This window comes from Zootoca vivipara, chromosome 16 (genome assembly GCF_965207765.1).
Source record: "Zootoca vivipara chromosome 16, rZooViv2.hap1.1, whole genome shotgun sequence".
NCBI lineage: Eukaryota > Metazoa > Chordata > Lepidosauria > Squamata > Lacertidae > Zootoca > Zootoca vivipara.
This window is the reverse complement of record NC_142599.1, coordinates 13138656-13160543: the sequence shown is the minus strand read 5'-3', so window position 1 is coordinate 13160543 and position 21888 is coordinate 13138656. Positions and strand designations below refer to the sequence as shown.

At 46.8% G+C, this 21888-nt stretch overlaps 1 protein-coding gene across 1 annotated transcript in view; it reads right to left on the bottom strand.

Moving 5' to 3' along the window:
* The window catches only part of HIRA (histone cell cycle regulator), a 56571-nt gene extending 41189 nt beyond the window's left edge, over positions 1-15382 (bottom strand). The window contains exons 1-2 of the mRNA XM_035098234.3: positions 15042-15382; positions 687-749 (exon numbers count right to left, since the gene is read on the bottom strand). Coding sequence (XP_034954125.1) covers positions 687-749; positions 15042-15078 — 100 coding nt within the window. The 5' untranslated portion in view covers positions 15079-15382. The remainder of the gene's footprint in view (positions 1-686; positions 750-15041) is intronic.
* Between the last annotated feature and the right edge of the window lie 6506 nt (positions 15383-21888).

The window sequence follows — 21888 nt, the reverse complement described above, 5'->3', positions numbered from 1 at the left end:
AAAAAACGTTTTCCATTGTTTCTGGAAAGTACAGACTGTGACCGCCTGTCATATCTCAACAGGAATGCTATTCAACAGAACGAGGGCAGCCTGACTGTACGGTAATTTAAGGAAGAAATGTCTTAATATGTTACATTGGGCATCCTACAGAAAATATGAATGTTGAAAGATTTACAGCAAGTCTCATTTATGGTTTGGACCTCATGCTATACCATAGTTTAGTCCGAATGCAGAGTTCACTCGCGTTTTGCTTCCCCTGTTGCACAAGCGAGACGAGAGCAGCAAATCACGAACCATGGCACACTTTTACATCCAAGCTGGGGATCATGGCTTGTTTCATGCCAACAAAAGCGAAGAACGCACCTTGGCTTAACAATCATGGCCCAAATGAAGCAGATTCCTGGTTCAGACATAACGTTAAGCCACAAACTGTGGCTCGTTACTTCTGCGTGCATGAAAGGAAGGTACATCAGTTTTATGAGAAATGGCTTATGCCATAGCTACCTTCCACCTCTGCATCAAAGTAAAAAAAGATGTAGGGTTTGGAATGGTCATCATGCAATCAGTCCACATGTAACTCTTTGGTACTGCACTGAAAAAAACATGATCCGTGTTTTATTTTCAAGGTAACCAGTAATCAACTTGGAAACAGAGTTTTCTCAAGAGGATAGAATCTGTGAACATACCTTGCCCTCCAGTTGCAAACTTGGTCCCATCTGGATGAATGTCAACTGAAAATATCGGCTTCCCTGAAAAACAATAAGAGGAACAAAATCTGATGACTTGGGAGACAGAGTTGTGTGTGTGTGTGGCAGGAAGGTGGGGGAAGAGAAAGAAGAAACACAGCAAGAGAGTTACCCAGAGTGCAGTATAATTGTTATTTCCAGTACAATAGCAGCCCTCTGTATTTGCATTTTGCCAAAACAGAACATCGGACTGGATCCAATAGTGCCCTCCGAAATGGGGAAGGCATGTTCCACTCATAGAAAGGCTGCTTTATAGCTGGAGACGGAGGCCAGATTTGCACTGACACTTTTGCAGAAAAGCCATAGCTCGGTGGCAAAACATCTGCTCTGAATGCAGAAGGTCTCAGGTTCAATCCCAGGCATCTCCAAGTCGGGCTGGGAAAAATTCTCTGTCTGAAACCTTGGAGAGCTGCTGTCAGTCAATGCAGACTGGAACCCAGCATCCTGTTCTCACAGTGGCCAACCAGATACATGCAGGAAGCCGGAAAGCAAGTCTTTAGTGAAACAGCACTCCCCCCTCCTGCAGTTTCCAACAACTGGCACAATCCGAATCCAAGCACACAGGCAGAGCAAAGCCACTGAGTCTAGCACAGGCATCCCCAAACTTCGGCCCTCCAGATGTTTTGGACTACAATTCCCATCACCCCTGACCACTGGTCCTGTTAGCTAGGGATCATGGGAGTTGTAGGCCAAAACATCTGGAGGGCCGCAGTTTGGGGATGCCTGGTCTAGCAGCTGCTGACAGCCTTTACCTCCATGAATTTCTGAGTTAAGCCAAGAAACTTTGCTCAATAAACTGTGCCGAGACACGCAGCCTCATTTCTCTTGCGTTACTCCCTCCCTTGGCATTATGACTGAATCCAAGATTGTGGCTTGTTCCTCCCCAACAAGCCACCACAGCTAGTCTGATTTAAAACCATGTTCTGTTACTGACTTGCAGATTATGGATTGTTAGGGAGCAAAACTGGACACAAACAGGTATGTAATGTTCTTTATTTATTTCTTTATTGTATTGTGAAATTGCTTCGAGATGCTTGATAGGAAGTGGTTCATAAATTAAATCATCGCCATTATTATCCTCTGCCCTTTCTCACTCTGGATCTGCCCCATTTGGGAACTTTTAAAAGCTAAAGGCTTAGGCATCTATCTGTCAGGGTAGCTGCTTTCACTTCCCAGCACCAACGCCACAATTTATTTGGATTTGCAGCGGCTGCGTTATACTTTGGTCCCTCTTGACAGTTGGCCTATTTTTATATCCTGTTGAAACAAGCCAAAAAAGGTATTTGCTCCTGTCTGACAAGGATTGATGACTGCCCTATTTGGCACAGGCATGAGGAGAAAAAGGAAACTCGGGGCTTCTGTTGAAATCTGACCAGTTAAGGAGGTAAAACAGCAATTCGGCAAATAGCAAAACAACAAATAATATAATACTTCATCAAACATGATAAAATAAATTTCCAGAGCTCAAATGTTACAGTAATCAAATCCAGCAGGTCCAATACTCCCAAAATATTTTAAGTAATCACATCTTTAGTAAGACGTCAACTTTTTTCAAAAGGAAAACAGAAAAGCAAAAGTAAAACATTTATTCAATACAGTGGTACCTCGACTTACGAAGACGATCCGTTCCGAGGCCGTCTTCGTAAGTCAAGGTTTTCAGTGTTGAAGCGCTGCTTCGGCGCATGCACCGACCCCGCATGGCACTCTGTGCAGGCGCAGAATGTGCGCGCCGGGCGCGTGCGCCGAAAAGACTTCCGGAGGTTGCCGACTTCGGAAGTCGAAGCCTTCGTAAGTCGAGGTATGACTGTACTTCTTGACAAAGAAGGCACTTTTTGTTGGTTTCTGTTGCCTTTTCACTCGTCCAACAAAATGCTGGAGATTCAGCACAGGGCTTTCTATGGCTAGCCATATATCCTGCATCCAAGTGTCTCCACTGCAGGAATGGTGGCGCACATTTTTCAGCTAACAGCAAGATGCTTTTATTGATTGATTGATTTAGTTAATTTGTATGCCTCTTTTTCCATAGTGAGCTGTGCCAAAAACACCTTACAAAAAATGTCCACCTAATATCGAAGCGCAAAACATTTATTTTGGTGGGGGGTGGCAACACACCAGTTTATAAAAGGGGTCAATGAATTCAAACAGAGAGAAATTCAACAATTTTCCACACTGTCCGTTTAAGCATTTTTACCTTGCTTTTTTAGTGTCAAAGAGTTTGTCAGGGAGGCTTACAGAACAATAAAGAAAACCGAGAGAGTCCCTGCTCTCAGGCTTACAATCTTTTCGACACGGCACAAAATTTTAAAAGAGAGAGAGAGAGATGGGGATTGAGCAGTAGGCAGAGTGTGGAGGCACCTGTTTCTGAAGCTTCAGTTTTTTATACTGACCAGCTAGAATGGAAAATGTTCAGGCAACTTAAGTCTGGGAAGCTGGTATTTCAGCAGAACTGATGGAAGAGTCCTGTTTCTCCCCCTGTTTGCAGCTTGCTATAACAGCTGCTGTTAGGTGACAGTCTGGAGTTGTCCTCATATTGAAGCAGACGTTGTAAAAACCCTTCAAAACCTTCTGGGTTGTTTTTTTTGGGGGGGTGAGAAAAGAATAAAGACTCAAAGCTAAGTAAAAGTTTATCCAAATGTGCATTTTTAATGATAACGTTTTCTGAAATCTGCCAGCCATCGGAGGTCTGAATGAAGCTTTGGCTACTTTATGGAACACCTTCTTCCACCAAGGACTGAGCATCTGGTAACAGATGAGCAAAGGATGATACACTGGGATTACAGGGATTAGCTGTCTGGAAACAGCAAGATAAGGAACGGTACACGCAGCTATGTTTTCATAGCAGTATTTGCAAACCTACCGAAACTGATATGTTGGGGGAGGATTTTAGCTTCGTGCAGAAGATTGCATTTGATAAACCAATGAGGTCCCATTCCGCCCGAAAATATTTAAATGAATAGGCTTGAGTATATTTTGTCCCCACCCCCACCCCCCGAGGACAAACTTATTCCAAAGATCTGAAAAGTCTGAACATGCTAGAATCATACGAGTTAAAATATGCTAGAATCATGCAGGAATACACAGCTGTCCCACACCTTGGCATGATCAGCATAACACTCTACCAACTGGGCTATGCAGGATGCAGCCACTTTGACGATCTGCTCCTTGGGCATTTGGGAAAGTCGCAGTATTTTTTATTACAAATAAAAGGATTATTGTTTAAATATATGCACCCGGATAGTAATGGCTCAAGGAGATGTTGAATTCTACACCCTTTTCCCCCTTTTAACTTTTAAGATCCAATTCCGCAAGGAAATTCATCAGAAAGTCTTGTTGTGCCATTTGCTGGTAATGGTTTAACGATGGTTTGAAGTGACATGCAATTGTTGTCACTGAATTGGACCACTGATCCATCTAGCTCAGCTTTAGCTACCCTAAATGGCAGCAGCTCTCCAAGGTTGCAGGCGGGAATCTTTCTTTCCCAGCCCTACATGGAAATGTCAGGGGTTGAACCTAAGACTTCCTGCATCCAAAGCATGAACCTCAATCCTAGTTACAGCCCTTCCCTACACTCAGTAGATACTTATACAATATTATTTAGAAGACGAATTAAAACTTTTTTAAAAAAGCTTCTTCTTCTTTTTTAAAGAACACCCAAGCTTCTAGCAGTATTTCACTTTATCGGTTGCTTTGATGGCTGCAGCTCTGCAGACGCCTATATTTTATGCAAAATTTGCTTGTAATTGTTTTTTGTAAGTCAGCTTTTAAACCACTTCCATGGCTGAAAACAGGATATAAAGGTAAAGGGACCCCTGACCATTAGGTCCAGTCGTGACCGACTCTGGGGTTGCGGCACTCATCTTGCTTTACTGGCCGTGGGAGCCGGCATACAGCTTCCGGGTCATGTGGCCAGCATGACTAAGCCGCTTCTGGTGAACCAGAGCAGCTCACTAAAATGCCGTTTACCTTCCCGCTGTAGCGGTTCCTATTTATCTATTTGCATTTTTGACGTGCTTTCGAACTGCTAGGTTGGCAGGAGCTGGGACCAAGCAACGGGAGCTCACCCCGTCACAGGGATTCGAACCGCCGACCTTCTGATCAGCAAGCCCTAGGCTCAGTGGTTTAACCATAGCGCCACCTGGGTCCCAGGAAACAGGATTCTAGAAAACAGGATATACATGGTTTTAAATAAACAAACATTGGCATCACTTGGTGACACACACCATTCCAAGACCCACAAGTTCGGGTGGCCTGGTTAGAACCTTAGGCTTCATGAGCTCCCTCTCTACACCACCAGCAGGGTAGCCCAATGAGCTGTGTTAGGGAATCCTAAAAATCTCAGCTAAAAGGCACGAGGCAGGCCTCTAATGCAGGAATGGGGAACTTGTGACCTTACGGACATTTTTGGAATACATCTCCCATCAGCCCCAGCCAACATGACCAATGGTCAGGGATGATGGGAGTGTGGTGTGAAAACAGAGGGGGTCACTCTGAAATACAAGCAGCAGCTCAAATTCCTTTCTTAAAACAATACTGATGAAGATAGCATGCAAATTATGACAAGAACATGCAAACAAAATATTCAGATTATTTAAACATACATCTAGTAGAACATCTACATGCTTCGAGCATTTCTCCCTCTGTTGGAGGTACCTCCACTGTGAACCTAGTGTTTTATTACTTAGGAAGGAGTGTGGTATGTCTCTTAATAGCAGCTCATTTAGAGGGTTTCCGATTCTTTCCTTTCTTACTACAGCAGTTCAGAGGCATGATGTCTGGATGAGGACAGATCTATGCCATTCTTTTCTACAGGCATCACTTCGACAATCAGCTTTACTAGCCCAAATACCCTACAATTAGCATTCTTATGAACAAGTTGCCTAGTTATAGCAATTTCCCTAATGACAGCTTGCCTTGGTTTGGAACGCTTGTGCAGTTTGGGCCAGAAGGTTCTTCTGCAACTATCCAAGCTACAGCGTTCTAGCCCAAAGGCACGCCACACACAAGCAGCAACCACAACAGTACATTATGCTGCAGGAACTAGCGTTTAACTCTTCCATTTCCCCCTGAAGTCAATATCAACTGCCCTAAGGTACACATTCCAAAATGGTATGGCCCAGATTGCTTTCTGTCCTGTTATTTTCACAGTTACAGGGTTTCCCACCTTTGAAGAGGTCATAACCAGGCTCAAACTAAGCCTTCTGCTATTAGCGTTTGGAAGTGTGAACTACCATTCAAGGAAGGCACAATCTGATCCAAGGTAGGTCACAACTAAGGCTGGGCGATATCTGGTTTTCAACTTTGTGATATATCACCAGTTAAGTGTCGCAATATACTGAGATATCACAATGTCAGAAATAAGGATGGAGCTACCGGATGTAGAGGCATTGGCTGGCTTCATGCTTTTTTCCACATTGCGATTTTTGCATAGCACACACACACACACCATAATTTGCAATATATTGGCCAGGTCAAAAACTATTAAACCAATATCGCAATTTGGACTTCAAACCAGTTTTGGACGCTATACTGTTATACCATCACCCAGCCCTAGTCACAACAGCGGTTCTACCACAATCTCTTTCTGCTTCTATATTTAGGTTTTTGTTTTGTTTTTAAAAGAGGAAATAAATGAGGAAGGAAAAGCACAGAAGCAACAGAAGGTGGAAGGAACTCTTTCTACCTTGGACACTGGTGCAAGAAAACAAAATTTCAGTAGGTATAGCTTTTGGCCTAGCTAACAAATTGTACCTGCCAAGCCTATACAGTCACAACAAGAGGAACATGAAGAGTGTTAGAAACTCAGAAATATAAGCTAATTGCCAAATGGCACCTTAAATCTAGGTTGCAGTTGCCACATTGGAATGTCTAGGCGCCATTTTTCTTTTACAATGAGAAGTATTATTATTATTTTTCATTTCTATACCACTTTGTATTTTAAAGAATTTTTTTTGGGGGGGGGACCTCAAAGTGGTTTACAACACAGGGTCATTGTAGGGATTGACGGAGATTGGGGGAGTGGGTGTCTGTGAACCATGGACTCCTTGGAGAAAAATGGCAGGATATAAATGCAATAAATGAGCTCTTCTGCTTACCTGCTGCAGGGGCCAGCCAGATGGAGATATCAGTTGCCAACCTGCCACCCAGAGATCTCCACATGGTCACAATTGGACCCGTGCCAATAGCAAATAGCAAACGAGCCTGGCTAATTTCTTACACTGGACCGAGGGCACTGTCTAGGTTTGGGCAATGCCTGGCAAACCCTATCAATAGCACCCCCAGCTCAATCCCAGAAGAAAGCAGATAGATAAAAGTGTAATAAATAAGCACACCTTGACACTTCAAAAGCATTCTCATAAAAAGTCACACTAACTTTATTTAAGGCATCCTCTCCCCGCCCGCCAGGGACAGGTGATATCAAGAACACAGGCTGCACCTGATACGTTAAGAACTTAAAAATCATTTTCCTTTCACTTGCTAATACACCTGTGTTTACCTATCCTCTTCGGAACTGGTCCTTTTCTTACACTTTGTAAACCATGAAAACTTGCCACTTTTTGAAGGCCCAACACAAGATATTACAGACACTGAAGAGGACCACGGCATAAACCAACGCCTCTGAACATTTTCAGTCGGAATTCTTAGCGTGGTTAATAGTGATCTTCACTATCAGCGACTTTGCCGGAGTCTTATTTTCAAAATCCACAAGCAGCGGACCTCTAAAGCAAGCTTAACTCAAAAAGGGCAGCCTAATCTGGCGTGCTGCTTCCTACAGTGTCTGAATAGATCATAGATGTGTGAGCTTCCCAGAGGCCAGCAGGGCCATGAAGGTCCTAGCCGTGGGATATCAACCTCTGTACTGTATTCTTGCAGGGAGGTGTTTGCCACATGACCCACCCTTTTCATTGGTGTTTATGTGTGTTTCGGAGTGGGACTGGCTCAGCCTTTACAACAAATTTCCAAAGGAGCTCCCAATTGCAGCAATATATATGAAATCACACAGAGATGCAACGTTATAGCAACTCCTATTCCACAAAGCTTGGGGCTTCCGGTTAAGTAAGCTTGCTTCATAGACCAACTATTCTAGGCCATTGTCAAAGAGTGATTTGAAAAGGGTAAAACAATGAATGCTGCCCAGTGTTAAATAGTAGAACGGGCAGTGACAGAACTATGTACCCATCCACAGGGCCGGCCCTACGTGCAGGCTGGGTGGCGCAGGGCACCATGGCGCCGGCTGGCCGGCCCACCACGCAGCTGCGCCCACGGCAACCGCGCTGTGCCTGCCCGCCCGCCCGCCGCGCAGCAGCGCCTGTGGCAGCCGTGCTGCGCCCGCCCACCGCGCTGGGAAACGGGGCGGGGCGGGCGCCGGAGGGATCTGTCGCACCACGGCGCCAGGGGCACTTAAGACAGCCCTGCCCATCCAGAATAAATTGTGGACAGATGCACCCTGGGTATTCCTTCCAACCTACTCTAGCAGGGCTCTAAAGCAGGGCTCTGCAAACTTTTTCAGCAGGGGGCCGGTCCACTGTCCCTCAGACCTTGTGGGAGGCCGGACTATATTTGGAGGTGTGTGTGAACGAATTCCTATGCCCCACAAATAACCCAGAGATGCATTTTAAATAACAGGGCACATTCTACTCAAGTAAAAACACGCTGATTCCGGGACCGTCCACGGGCCAGATTTAGAAGGCGATTGGGCCAGATCCGGCACACGGGCCTTAGTTTGCCTACCCATGCTCTAAAGCACCCATAAACAACAGCAAGCTATCCTAACACTAAACACCAAAAGAACACTAAACACCCTAAACACCAAAAGAAGCCGCACCAGCCTGTCTCTGCAGACCATCAGCTAAGGGGATATTTCTGAGACGAGGTAAATGATACGGTATCCAGCCGAACTTCTGCAGCATGTGGTAGGTGGGGTGGATTACTTTGCCCCTCTCTCCTCAAAATGCAGACAGACACCCAATTTCCTGTCCTTCCAGATTAAAGCTCCACTCTCTTGAGGCACTTGTTGCCCATGCTGAATAAATGGACAGAGCAATGGTGACCCACTTTAGATGTTATTTAATCCGAGGAGACACATTCCCCCCCACCGGAAAAAAAAACCCCACTTATTTTTACTGATGCTGTATGCAAAAAACAAGTTTAAGGTTGCAATCTTAACCCCACTTACCCGGGAGTAAGCCCTGCTGAATTCAACAGAACTTACTTCTGAGTATACATGGTCAGGACTGTGCTATAAGTACTGCAGAATGTGCATGTAGCAGCAGCTCAGTAATCTGGGTGATGCACACCTGGTAAGGGGCTTTTAAAAAGTTATGCTCCGCATCCTCAGAATATGCGCTTTCTTGTGTTATGTGCACCGGGAAAATAATATTTCAATTGGGCCTGGTCTGATGCAATAAGGTTTGCTACGCAACCGAATCAGTCCGTCTGGTCCAGTGGAACCATTTATTTTCATCCTATAATCTAAGCGGGTGGCGCTGTGGGTTAAAACCACTGAGCCTAGGGCTTGCTGATCAGAAGTTCGGCAGTTCGAATCCCTGCGACGGGGTGAAGTCCCGTTGCTTGGCCCCAGCTCCTGCCAACCTAGCAGTTCGAAAGCACGTCAAAATGCAAGTAGATAAATAGGTACCGCTACAGTGGGAAGGTAAACGGCGTTTCCGTGTGCTGCTCTGGTTCGCCAGAAGCGGCTTTGTCATGCTGGCCACATGACCTGGAAGCTGTACGCCGGCTCCCTCGGCCAAAAACGTGAGATGAGCGGCGCAACCCCAGAGTCGGGATCATGACTGAACCTAATGGTCAGGGTTCCCTTTATAATCTAATCACCTCATCTGTCTCCTGAGAAATCTCTATGTGGGACAAGAAGCTACAGTTAGAACTGGATATGGAATAACTGGTTCAAAATTAAAAAAAATTCCTTCAGTAGCACCTTAAAGACCAACTAAGTTTTAATTTTGGTATGAGCTATCTGATGAAGGGTGCATGCACACGAAAGCTCATACCAAAATTAAAACTTAGTTGGTCTTTAAGGTGCTACTGAAGGAATTTTTTTTTATTTTGTTTCGACTCAGACCAACACGGCTACCTACCTGTGATTGGTTCAAATTTGGGAAAGGAGTATGTCAAGGCTGTATATTGTCTCCCTGCTTATTTAACTTATATGCAGAATTCATCACGTTAAAGGCTGGACTGGATGAATCCCAAGCCAGAATTAAGATTGCCGAAAGATGACACAACCTTGATGGCAGAACGTGAGGAGGAATTAAAGAACCTTTTAATGAGGGTGAAAGAGGAGAGCACAAAATATGGTCTGAAGCTCAACATAAAAAAAAACCTAAGATAATGGCCACTGGTCCCATCACCTCCTGACAAATAGAAGGGGAAGAAATGGAGGCAGTGAGAGATTTTACTTTCTTGGGTTCCACGATCACTGCAGATGGTGACAGTAGTCACAAAATTAAAAGACATCTGCTTCTTGGGAGAAAAGCAATGACAAACCTAGACAGCATCTTAAAAAGCAGAGACATCACCTTGCCTACAAAGGTCCGTATAGTTAAAGCTATGTTTTTCCCAGTAGTGATGTATGGAAGTGAGAGCTAGACCATAAAGAAGGCTGGTTGCGAAAAACTGATGCTTTTGAATTATGCTGTTGTAGGAGACTCTTGAGAGTCCCATGGACTGCAAGAAGATCAAACCTATCCATTCTGAAGGAGATCAGCCCTGAGTGCTCACTGGAAGCACAGATCCTGAAGCTGAGGCTCCAATACTTTGGCCACCTATGAGAAGAGAAGACTCCCTGGAAAAGATCCTGATGTTGGGAAAGATGGAGGGCACAAGGAGAAGGGGACAACAGAGGATGAGATGCTTGGACAATGTTCTCGAAGCTACGAACATGAGTTTGACCAAACTGCAGGAGGCAGTGGAAGACAGGAGTGCCTGGCGTGCTCTGGTCCATGGGGTCACTAAACAACAACAATCTAATTCTCTCTGAATGACAAAGCAACCAGCCTTGGGAGCCTCTGTGGTCAATCTCCACCCCAAGAGTGCGCGCCCATACGCATGCACACACGCGATTTCCAGCGCACTTCCAGGTTGCCAGAACACTGTGTACATGCACTTCCTCCGGCCTGGAAGCACGCCGGAAATGACGCTTGCGCATGCGCACAAGCTATTTCCGACACTCCGGGGACCTGGAAGTGGGCAGCTGCAGCATGCCATTAAGAGCGGGCGGCAGCAGCGGGCAGGGGGGTTGCCGGGGGCCGCATAAAAGAGCCTCGCGGGCCGCATTCGGCCCCCGGGCCTTAGTTTGGGGAAGCCTGGTCTTCACCATACAATCAGGTATTACATATCAGGTTCTCCTAGAGCAAAGGTGGGGAACTGTATGTGACCCACAGTCCAAATCATTATCTCCCTTATCACCTCCCTGCTTGCCCCAGGTCACATTTGACAGGAAGATGGGGCTTCCCCACCTGTTAATCACCAGACATCAGAGTGGAAAATGTCAAAAATCAACTGATGGTCTCCAGTCTTGTGAACTTAGTACTGTGAACAGCATTCTGCAAGTGCCAAGGATCAGCTGATTGCTGGAGCTAGCCAAGTCAGGTCACTGTCTCTCAGCCATTTGAGAATATAAGCGGTGTGTGTGTGTGTATGTGTGTATATATATATATATATATATATATATATATATATATATATGTGTGTGTGTGTGTGTGTGTGTGTGTGTGTGTGTGTGTGTGTATACATACACACACATACATACACACTTACATACATACAGGCCACCTGATCATCAGGGTTTGTAAAGCCCAGGGCACAGTGCTCTGCAGTGCCTGCAAATCCTGTTTCTGCTCAGCCACATCTTTACCTGCAACACACCTGATCAGGTGTATGGGAGGTAAAAAAAAAAAGGTAAAGGACCCCTGACAGTTAAGGCCCGTCGCAGACGACTCTGGGGTTGCGGCACTTATCTCGCTTTACTGGCTGAGGGAGCCAGCATTTCTCCGCAGACAGTTTTTCCAGATCATGTGGCCAGCATGACTAAGTTGCTTCTGGCGAACCAGAGCAGTGCCATTTACCTTCCCACCGGAGCGGTACCTATTTATCTACTTGTACTTTTGATGTGCTCTCGAACTGCTAGGTTGGCAGGAGCTGGGACCGAACAATAGGAGCTCACCCCGTCACGGGGATTCGAACCACCGACCTTCTGATCAGCAAGCCCTAGGCTCAGTGGTTTAGACCAGTGGTCCTCAACCCCCGGGCCACGGACTGGTACCGGTCCGTGGATCAATTGGTACCGGGCCGCCCAAGGAACATTAAATACAATTAAATTAAAATTATTAAATCAAAACAATCTAAATAAAATATAAACAATCAACGTCCCCCCCCCTCAGCGGGCAGCAGTAAAATTATCAAACGTTGACTGGTCCGCAGCGATAAAAAGGTTGGGGAGCACTGGTTTAGACCACAGCACCACCCGCATCCCATATGGAAGGTAGGTATGACTTGATCAAAATGGCCTCAAGGCTCAAACGACATGACCCCACTCCACTCCCACAGGCCCAGTTTCCCATGGCTGTCATGGGGTATGATTATACTGAAGCAGTATGCTATTAACACTTACTTAAAGTAGCACAAAGTAGGGACGGGGTGGCGCTGAGTCTAAACCACTGAGTCTAGGGTTTGCTGATCGGAAGGTCGGCAGTTCGAATCCCCGCTTTACTTTAAAGTAGCATAGAAAAGCTCTCTCCTTGCTCTGCTCCTATTGCAAACTGTCAGATTAAGGGCTTGCAGCTGACATCTTGTAAAACTTACTTAGCTTAATGCAAAGAGCTCGAGGGGGTTGCTTTGATTTCTAAGCTGCACAAGTGCAATAAAGACTTGTGCCAGCAGTTCTTTGGAGCCGTCTTACCCCAAAATGGCAACTAGACACCCCGTTTTGGCAACTGTAACCTTGGTTTAAGGAGCCATTTGGCACCTAGCTTATGTATATACTAGTATCATTTAGCCCGTTAAATTAACGGGTGCTAGAACATATGCGGTGAAACATTTGTAAAAACAGACTTGTTAAATGCTTTTACCACTGCAAGTCCGCTATTACATGTACAGTACTGCAAACCTTCTTAATTCCATCCACGTGTCACAACATTATTGCTCCTGTTGTTGTTGTTGTTCGTAGTGTTTGGCTGCGGAGATGAAGGGGGGGAAGCGCAAAGTGGAAGGGAGGGCTGTGGGGAGGCGAGAGAAAGAGAGAGAGGACTGACACCTGTCGGTTTGTGCGTGTGTGTGTGAGGGGGAGACTCAAGACCGGAAAGAAAAGAGCGTCTGGCTTTGTGTCGCCTCCTCGGGCATTAATCCCCCGCCACTGGCGGCGGTGGCGGCGCTCCCCCGTCACGGAGCAAGGGAGCCCGGCGGGGCTCTGCCCTCACAAAGAGGTGCAGCGGCGGCAGCAACGGCCGGCCGAGCCCTCAGCCCAGGGGAAAGGCGGGAGAGAAAGGGGCGCGAGCGTCTCCCTCCATGTCCCCCCTCCCTCTCACCCGTGCGCAACCGCCGCCGCTGTGCGCCAACTTCCATCCTGCCTCCCGCCGCTCTTCAGTTACCGTTGTGAGTAGCGGTCTCATCTCCTCCCCCAACCGCTCCTCCTCCATGGTGCAGGGCTCAGGAGGAGAGAGGGTGGCTGCGCTGGAAGGAGTTCCGCCCGTCCGAGCGCTCTGCGTTCTAAGTCCCAACGGCTGTCCGTGGGGCACATGCGCAGTAGCGCAATCCCACCGACACAGGGACTAGACGCAGAGACACTTGGACTTTATTATAGAGGAGAGAGAGTTTCCAACTGTATATGCTCAGAAAATTTCAGAGATTGACCTGTGTGTCCCAAAGTATGGTCTGATCTCAGAGTACAGCCAGAAGGCATGCAAGACCACTACTTTTCTAAAGGTAGTGGCACCCGCCCTGTGGAACGCCCTCCCACCAGATGTCAAAAAGAAAAAGAACTACCTGGCTTTTAGACTTTTAGAGGACACCTGAAGGCAGCCCTGTTTAGGGAAGCTTTTAATCTTTAAGAAATTAGTGTATTGTAATATTTCTGTTGGAAGCCGCCCAGAGTGGCTGGGGAAAGCCAAATGGGCGGGGTATAAATAATAAATTATTATTATAAATTATCATTATTAAAGCTAAGCCACCCTGGGTTCCATGATGGAAGTAAGATGGAATGTAAATGCGAGGAAATAAAACATCAGAGAAAGTCACGTTCACTGAACTGCACCCTGGAAACCTCTATCTGCTTCACACCAAGTGTGTGGGGTATGCCCAGTGGATACCTCAGTAATAAAGAGAAGGGGCCACCACTCTGCAGGTGCTCAGAGACCCTTCGGAGACAGATTGACAGCCTGATTCAATGCAAAGCAGGTTCCTAGGTGTGTGCTGTGGAACACCTGTCAACCTCATCCTCAGCAACAAAGAAAGGAGGGACTCTACACATGCCCAGAGATCCCTCGGCTTCTCCAGAGCCCAACTGAGGATGCTGCACATGCTCCGAGCCAACCCTACTCCTTTAGGGGGAGAACAGGTGTGTGCGTGTGAAACTCTGCACATGCTCAGAGATCCTTCAGCTTCTCTGGTGCCCAACCAAGGAGAGCTGCCAACCCTACTCCTTTAGGGGGAGAACAGGTGTGTGCGTGTGAAACTCTGCACATGCTCAGAGATCCTTCAGCTTTTCTGGAGCCCAACCATGCTTCAAGCCAACCCTAATTCTTTAAGAGGAGAACAGGTGTGTAGGGGTGTGCATGAGTGTGTGTGTGTGTGTGAGAGAGAGAGAGAAACTCTGCACGTGCTCAGATATCCCTTGGCTTCTCGGGAGTCCAACCATGGAGGGCTGCACATGCTCTGAGCCAACCCTACTCCTTTAGGGGGAGAACAGGTGTGTGTGTGTGTGTGAGAGAGAGAGAGAGAGAGAGAGAGAGAGATAAACTCTGTACATGCTCAGAGATCACTTAAGCTGCACATGCTCCGAGCCAACCCTACTCCTTTAGGAGGAGAACAGGTGCGTGTGTTACAGGTAGGTAGGGGTGTGTGTGGAACTCTGCACATGCTCAGCCCTCCCCCTGCTTCTCCGGGGCCTTGCCCGAGAGGCTCGCGGGAGCTGTGCACATGCACAGAATCCGAGAGCACCTCCCCAGAGCCTTGGGCGGGGGTGGGTAAGCTCTCTGCACATGCTCTCCCACACCCTGCCCGAGAAGCCCCGTCCCGTCCCCCTCTCTCTTAGGGGCGGCCGGAGACGCATCCCCTCTGGCTCACCGCTGTGGTTGACCCAGGTCGGCTTCAGGAGCTTCATTTTCCTCCTCCTCTTCCTCCTCCTCTTCTTCCTCCTCCTCCTCCTCCCGCTGCTCGGGTGCCTGGGCCTCCGTGTTGAGGGCGGCTGCAGGTCGGGGCAGGCTCCGCGAGGCTGGCGAGGGAGCTGCGGGTGGTGGTGGCGGCGGAAGGCAGGCGAGGGCTGGGGAGTCGCTGCTGCCGCCGCCGCCGCCGCCGCCGCCGCCGCCGCCGCCGCCGCTGGCCTCACAGCCGGAGCCCCGCCGCCATGGGCTGCCACCCTCCTCCTGCGCTCGCCCCGGTCCCACCACCGGCCGCCGCCGCCGCCGCCTCCTCACGGGAGCTCCATCCCGGCCGCCCGTCCCGCCAGCCGCCCCTTCTGCCTCCGCCCGGCAGCATCCCCCGCTCCCGGCGGCTCCCCGGCAACGCCGGAAGTCAGCGGAGGGCGACGACCTAAGCGGCCCGGCGGGAAACAAGAGGCGACGCCCAGGGAGGAGGCTGGGGGCCGGGGAGGGAAAGGGCGGCTGGGCTCGCTCGTGGGGAAGGGGAAGAAAGGGGAAAGCAGCCTTTGGGGGGGGGAGCCCCTCAGCTGCAGCCAGCTCCCTGGGCTCCCCTTTTCTGAGAGGGTGGGTTGCTGGGGTGCAGCTAGGGGTCCCTCCTGTGCTGTATGATACAGGGTTGTCTCTTATTGGAAAATGCTGCCTCCTCTCTCTCTCTCTCTCTCTCTCTCTCTCTCTCTCTCTCTCTCTCTCTCTCTCTCTGCCAAGTCGTGGGTCCTCTCCGCGTGTCTGGAAGACTGTGTGAAAGGTCCAGATATAGTATTATTATCAATTTACCATGGGGTGGAAGCAGGGCCGGATTTAGGTTTGGAGAGGCCCTAAGCTACTGAAGGTAATGGGGCCCGTTATATGTCCAGCTGCCCTTTGTCAACAACAAATTGTCGCTGTTTTTTGTGTTGAGTATATGCTTTATGGGAATTTATGGACCTAATAGGTATCTGAACCCATTCGCACATGCGGAATGTAGGCAGCCTATATGTAGGTAAAGGTAAAGGGATCCCTGACCATTGGGAAGAAAGGAAGGTCATGTAGTTCAGCTCCGGGTAGCCAAGCACAGACAGATTGGCAAATTTTCTCACGTGTGTTTGTGTGACAAATTCCAGAGGGGTCATCCTGTCTGGCTGCAACAGATTGGAATGGATTGCTTTGAAGTGACTTCAGGACCAGATGCAAAATCAATTAAATGACACACAAGCCTCCAACCGCCCCACCCTAGCAGTTGTTCCTGAAATGGTGCATTTGGATATTGCCATTGTTGCCGGAGCTGCCAACACCCATCGGTCCCAGCCAGCAGGGGAAACAGTCAGGGGGGATAGGAGTTAGAGTCCAACACAAATCCGCATCGTGGGAGCTGGGAGTCCAACACAAATCTGGATAATGGGAGTTGGAGTCCTACATAAATCCAGATGGTGGGAGTTGGGAGTACAACACAAATCCCTACTCCTGGGGTATGAAGTTGCTTCAAGACCTGCCAAATTGGGAAACCTGTGGTCCTCCAGATGCTGCAGGAGGACACACCCACACCCAATACTCTCATCATCTCCAACTATTGGACTTGCTGTCTTGGAGTGATGGGAGTTGGGATTCCAGCAACATCTGGAAGGCCACAGGTTCCCTCCTCCTGGTGTGTGAAGTTTTTTTGAAACTCCCTGTATCAAAGACGGGAAACCTATCGGCCTACAAGAGTGTAGCAACTTCATACACCTGTGGCCTTCATACACCTGTGGCCTTCTAGATGTTGTTGGACTCCCAATTCACTCGGTCCCAGATAGCAAGTCCAATATTCTGAGAGAATTAGACTATCGGACTTCCTATCTGGGACCGAGTGCATTGGGTGTCCAACAACATCTACAAGGCCACAGGTGTATGAAGTTGCTTCAAGACCCGCCTGCGGCCCTCTAAATGCTGCAGGAACCTCAGTATTGGGAGTTGGGGGTCCAGCAACATCTTGGATATAGCAGGTGTTTAAATACCTTCATGTATCAGGTGTGGACCTCCGGTTTTTGTAGGGCTACAGCTTCCATTATCCCTGGCTGTTTATTATGCTGGCCGGGGCTGGTGGAAGTTGGGAGTCCAAGAGTGACTGAAGAGCACTACAGGCTCTCAATCTCTGCTGTACTGTATACATACTGTTGACTTCCTCACAACAATCCCAGTTGGTATTATTCCCCATATTCTAGACCAGGCATAGGCAACCTTGGCTCTCCAGATGTTTTGGAACTACAACTCCCATGACCCCTAGCTAACAGGCCCAATGGTCAGGGATCATGGGAGTTGTAGTTCCAAAACATCTGGAGAGCCAAGGTTGCCTATGCCTGGTCTAGATGGAAACTTTAGGCTGAGAGAGGAGGCAGCACAGACACACCCGACCTCAAGCAAATAATAAATAGAAAATAAACCTTTTGTCATTTTTTCCTCCTCTATAATTATATGATTTTATGAAGGGCTTGAGTGACTAATTATTGAATTTTACAATTTTGTGCATGTTTACTTAGAAGTAAGTAGTTTTAATTTCAACTAAACTTAACCACAACTGAGAGTAAGAGTGTTCAGGTAGCTCTGCATTAATTCTATTTAAATTCATCTTTAAAACTGTCTAATAAAGTCTTTGAATCCCATATATCCCAAATCATAATCCATAAAATTACATACCGTAAACTTTATTAAGTACAGTATATACTTTACAACATCTCATAAAGTACATAACACCTTTTGAAGAATACGCTGCTGTATACAAAAATATAATAAAGGATTCCCAATTCTGTATATGTTTCTGTTGTTTCTGTTGACCTTCTTAAACTTGCAACATATCATTGCAACTTTTAGTCCCATTCAACCATTGTCAAAACTGAATATTGTTTCCAATATTTGCATAACAAAGCTTGATGCCAACATTCATCTAGATTGTCATATGCACAAATTATGTTGGTTGATTGGCAAGTGGGCACAATTTGGGGGAAATAGCATCACTGGTCAAATTCGACACTCTAGTCTAGGGGTCCCCAGACTATGGCCCGCGGACCAGATGCGGCTCAATTGGCCTCCCAATCCGGCCTGCGACGACCCCCGCTGCCGCCGCCCGCTCTTCTGCCGCCTGCTGCCGCCGCCACGCTTCCAGATCGGGAAAAAATCACCGAAAATCATTTCTGAGCATGCATATAGGCCTCTCCCGACCCAGAAGAGGTCATTTCCGGTGCACTTCCGGGTCGGGGGAGGCCCATACGCATGCGTACAAACGATTTTCAGCGATTTTTCCCGACCTGGAAGCGTGCCACCGCGCCAGTAAGTGTGTGTGCGCATGCGCACGGGTGCGCACTCCCCTGCCCTCCAGCCCAAAGGCGGGTAAGTCTGGGGACCCCTGCTCTAGTCAGCCAAGATTGGCCTGCAGGCCAAAGGTTTTCCACCCCAATATACAACATTAACTCTCAGAAATGTGCAGGTATGTTTTTTAAATAATAAATAAAATAAAATTTTGTTTTCTCTTTGTACTTGCATTTTTTTATTTCCATTACCTCTTATGGTATCCAAAATTTATTTGCCTTGGTGCATTTCCACCATAAATAAAGTAAAAAAAAAATCAGTTTTGCATTTTTTGCATCTCTGGTCTAAATTTATAGCACCTGCTATGCTATAACAAATCTCTCATATACTAGCGCACTGTGAAAAAGCATGCCTCACTTTTCATGTACAGTACAGTACAGTGGAACCTCAGTTTACGAACACCTCGGTTTATGAATTTTCAGTTTACAAACGCCGCGGACCCACCTGGAACGGATTAATTCACTTTCCATTACTTCCAATGGGACAGTTCACTTCAGTTTATGAACGCTTCAGTTTATGAACAGACTTCTGGAACCAATTACACCCATGCTTCAGGTTAAATACGCTTCAGGTTGAGTACTCCGTGGACCCGTCTGGAACGGATTAATCCACTTTCCATTACTTTCAATGGGAAAGTTCGCTTCAGTTTATGAACGCTTCAGTTTAAGTACTCTGCGGACCGCCTGGAACGGATTAATCCACTTTCAATTACTTTCAATGGGAAAGTTCGCTTCAGTTTATGAACGCTTCAGTTTATGAACAGACTTCCAGAACCAATTGTGTTCATAAACCGAGGTACCACTGTACAGCATACTTCCAGATCTCATACATTATGGACACTTTGTTAAACACTGGCCTGAGCCTGGCCTATCTCCTTATCAAAGAGATTCAAAATGTTGCGCGACAGAGGAATCTAACGCAAGAGATTGCCCAGTCTAATGTGCAACGAAGTTACCAGCAACCTTATGCGTTCTCTTGTGCAACAGTGTTATTCCAGGACAAAACATTTCTTGAGCGGAACATGAATACTGCACCATTAAGTGACCAACAGTGTTGCATTGAATATAACATGAAATGTTACCCTTCCAGGCCAACACAGGTATGCGACTTCCTCCAGCTGTTATTGGAATCCAATTCCCATCACCCCGACCATTGAGCATGCTGACTGTGCCTGATGAAAGTCGTAATCCAGTCACGTTGGTTCCTCATCTCTGCTTTAGAACTGTTACTTTCCCATGTGCAACAAATATTGCTCCCCCTCATATGCAAACGAATGCAGATTTACTAAGTCGACTACAATATATAATGAACTGACTACAATCCTTATATAGACTTTCATTACATGAAATTGTCCTATTAAAATAGGATTTCAGACCTTTCTTAAAAGTATTTAAAGGGAATTGATTTAGACTGCAACACTATGCACAGGAGTAAGTCCCACCGAGTTAGTGGCGTTTTAACTTCTGGGTAGATATGAATAGGACTGCACTATCAGGCTGCTACTGTGCTTAGAACTGGTACCACAAAGTGTGGCATATTGCATTTATGGAGAAACTAGACACTAACCTCCAAATTGTGAGTTTTCCATGGTACGTCGAAGACAGACAAGTTAACTTCAAATGGGAGGGTTTTTTTTGGTTAATTATAAGGAAGACAATCCACAACATCCTTCCTCATACTATGTAAAAATCAGGAATACTTAACATCGGTATTACTAATGCATTCCCAACATGTACAATGTGCTTACTACTGATGATCTTATCCTTTTATATCTTTCAATGTAAGCAGTTTTCCCTGGTCTTATTTATCTTGTCTCCTACTGTAATTGAGTTTTGCTGAAGTGTTTTTATGGAGGATGCCCTGTGCGCTGCTTGCTAACATTATAAAATTATTATTATTATTATTATTATTATTATTATTACTATTATTATATTTCAAATAATTTTTATTCATTTTCCAAATACAAAACACACACACACACAAAAAAAAACTCAAAACCGGGGGGGGGGGGGGTGTACTAAGAGAAAACATAAAAAAGAAAAACATCTCAAATCTTATATTATTTACTTAACATTGTTGACTTCCTCAATTCCCCCCGCACTGGGTCCATTTTAAAATTCCAATTAAGCAGTTTTCATCTTATGAACATTTTAAAATTATTATTTTGGAGGGGGCCGGGGGCAAACAGCCTTTTTCGTTCCATTGTTACTTGTTGCACTCACCAACCATTGCAACAGCCTTTTAAAAAAATGCCAAATATCTGTACTGCTGAGGACGTTTTTTAATTAATCTATATGCGGGTGGCCTGTTGTCTTTGTTCATGGAGTTTTCTTGGCAGGGATACTGGAGTGGCTTGCCAGTTCCTTCTCCAGGTGGATCACGTTTAGTCAAAACTCTCCACTATGACCTGTCCATCTTGGGTGGCCCTGCATGGCATAGCTCATAGCTTCTCTGAGTTATTCAAGCCCCTTCGCCACGACAAGGCATTGATCCATGAAGGGGCATTGATCCATGAAGGGGAGAAAAGCAATGACAAACCTAGACAGCATCTTAAAAAGCAGAGACATCACCTTGCCGACAAAGGTCCGTATAGTTAAAGCTATGGTTTTCCCAGTAGTGATGTATGGAAGTGAGAGCTGGACCATAAAGAAGGCTGATCACCAAAGAATTGATGCTTTTGAATTATGGTGCTGGAGGAGACTCTTGAGAGTCCCATGGACTGCAAGAAGATCAAACCTATCCATTCTTAAGGAAATCAGCCCTGAGTGCTCCCTGGAAGGACCGATCGTGAAGCTGAGGCTCCAATACTTTGGCCACCTCATGAGAAGAGAAGACTCCCTGGAAAAGACCTTGATGTTGGGAAAGATTGAGGGCACTAGGAGAAGGGGACGACAGAGGACGAGATGGTTGGACAGTGTTCTCGAAGCTACGAACATGAGTTTGACCAAATTGCGGGAGGCAGTGGAAGACAGGAGTGCCTGGCGTGCTCTGGTCCATGGGGTCACGAAGAGTCGGACACGACTAAACGACTAAACAACAACATGCGGGTGGCACTGTGGTCTAAACCAGAGAGCCTAGGGCTTGCCGATCAGCGGTTCGAATTCCCATGACGGGGTGAGCTCCCGTTGCTCTGGCCCTACTCCTGCCAACCTAGCAGTTCGAAAGCACGCCAGTGCACGTAGATAAATAGGTACCACTCTGGCGGGAAGGTAAACGCCGTTTCCGTGCGCTGATCTGGTTCACCAGAAGTAGCTTAGTCATGCTGGCTACATGACCCGAAAGCTGTATGCCGGCTCCCTTGGCCAGTAAAGCGAGATGAGCGCCGCAACCTCAGAGTCGTCTACAACTGGACCTGTCAGGGGTCCCTTTACCTAGATATGATTCTTCAAAGTAAATAAATATATACAACAACAATAACAGCTAAAGAATTGGAGCCTTGGTTTTCTACTGTTCCC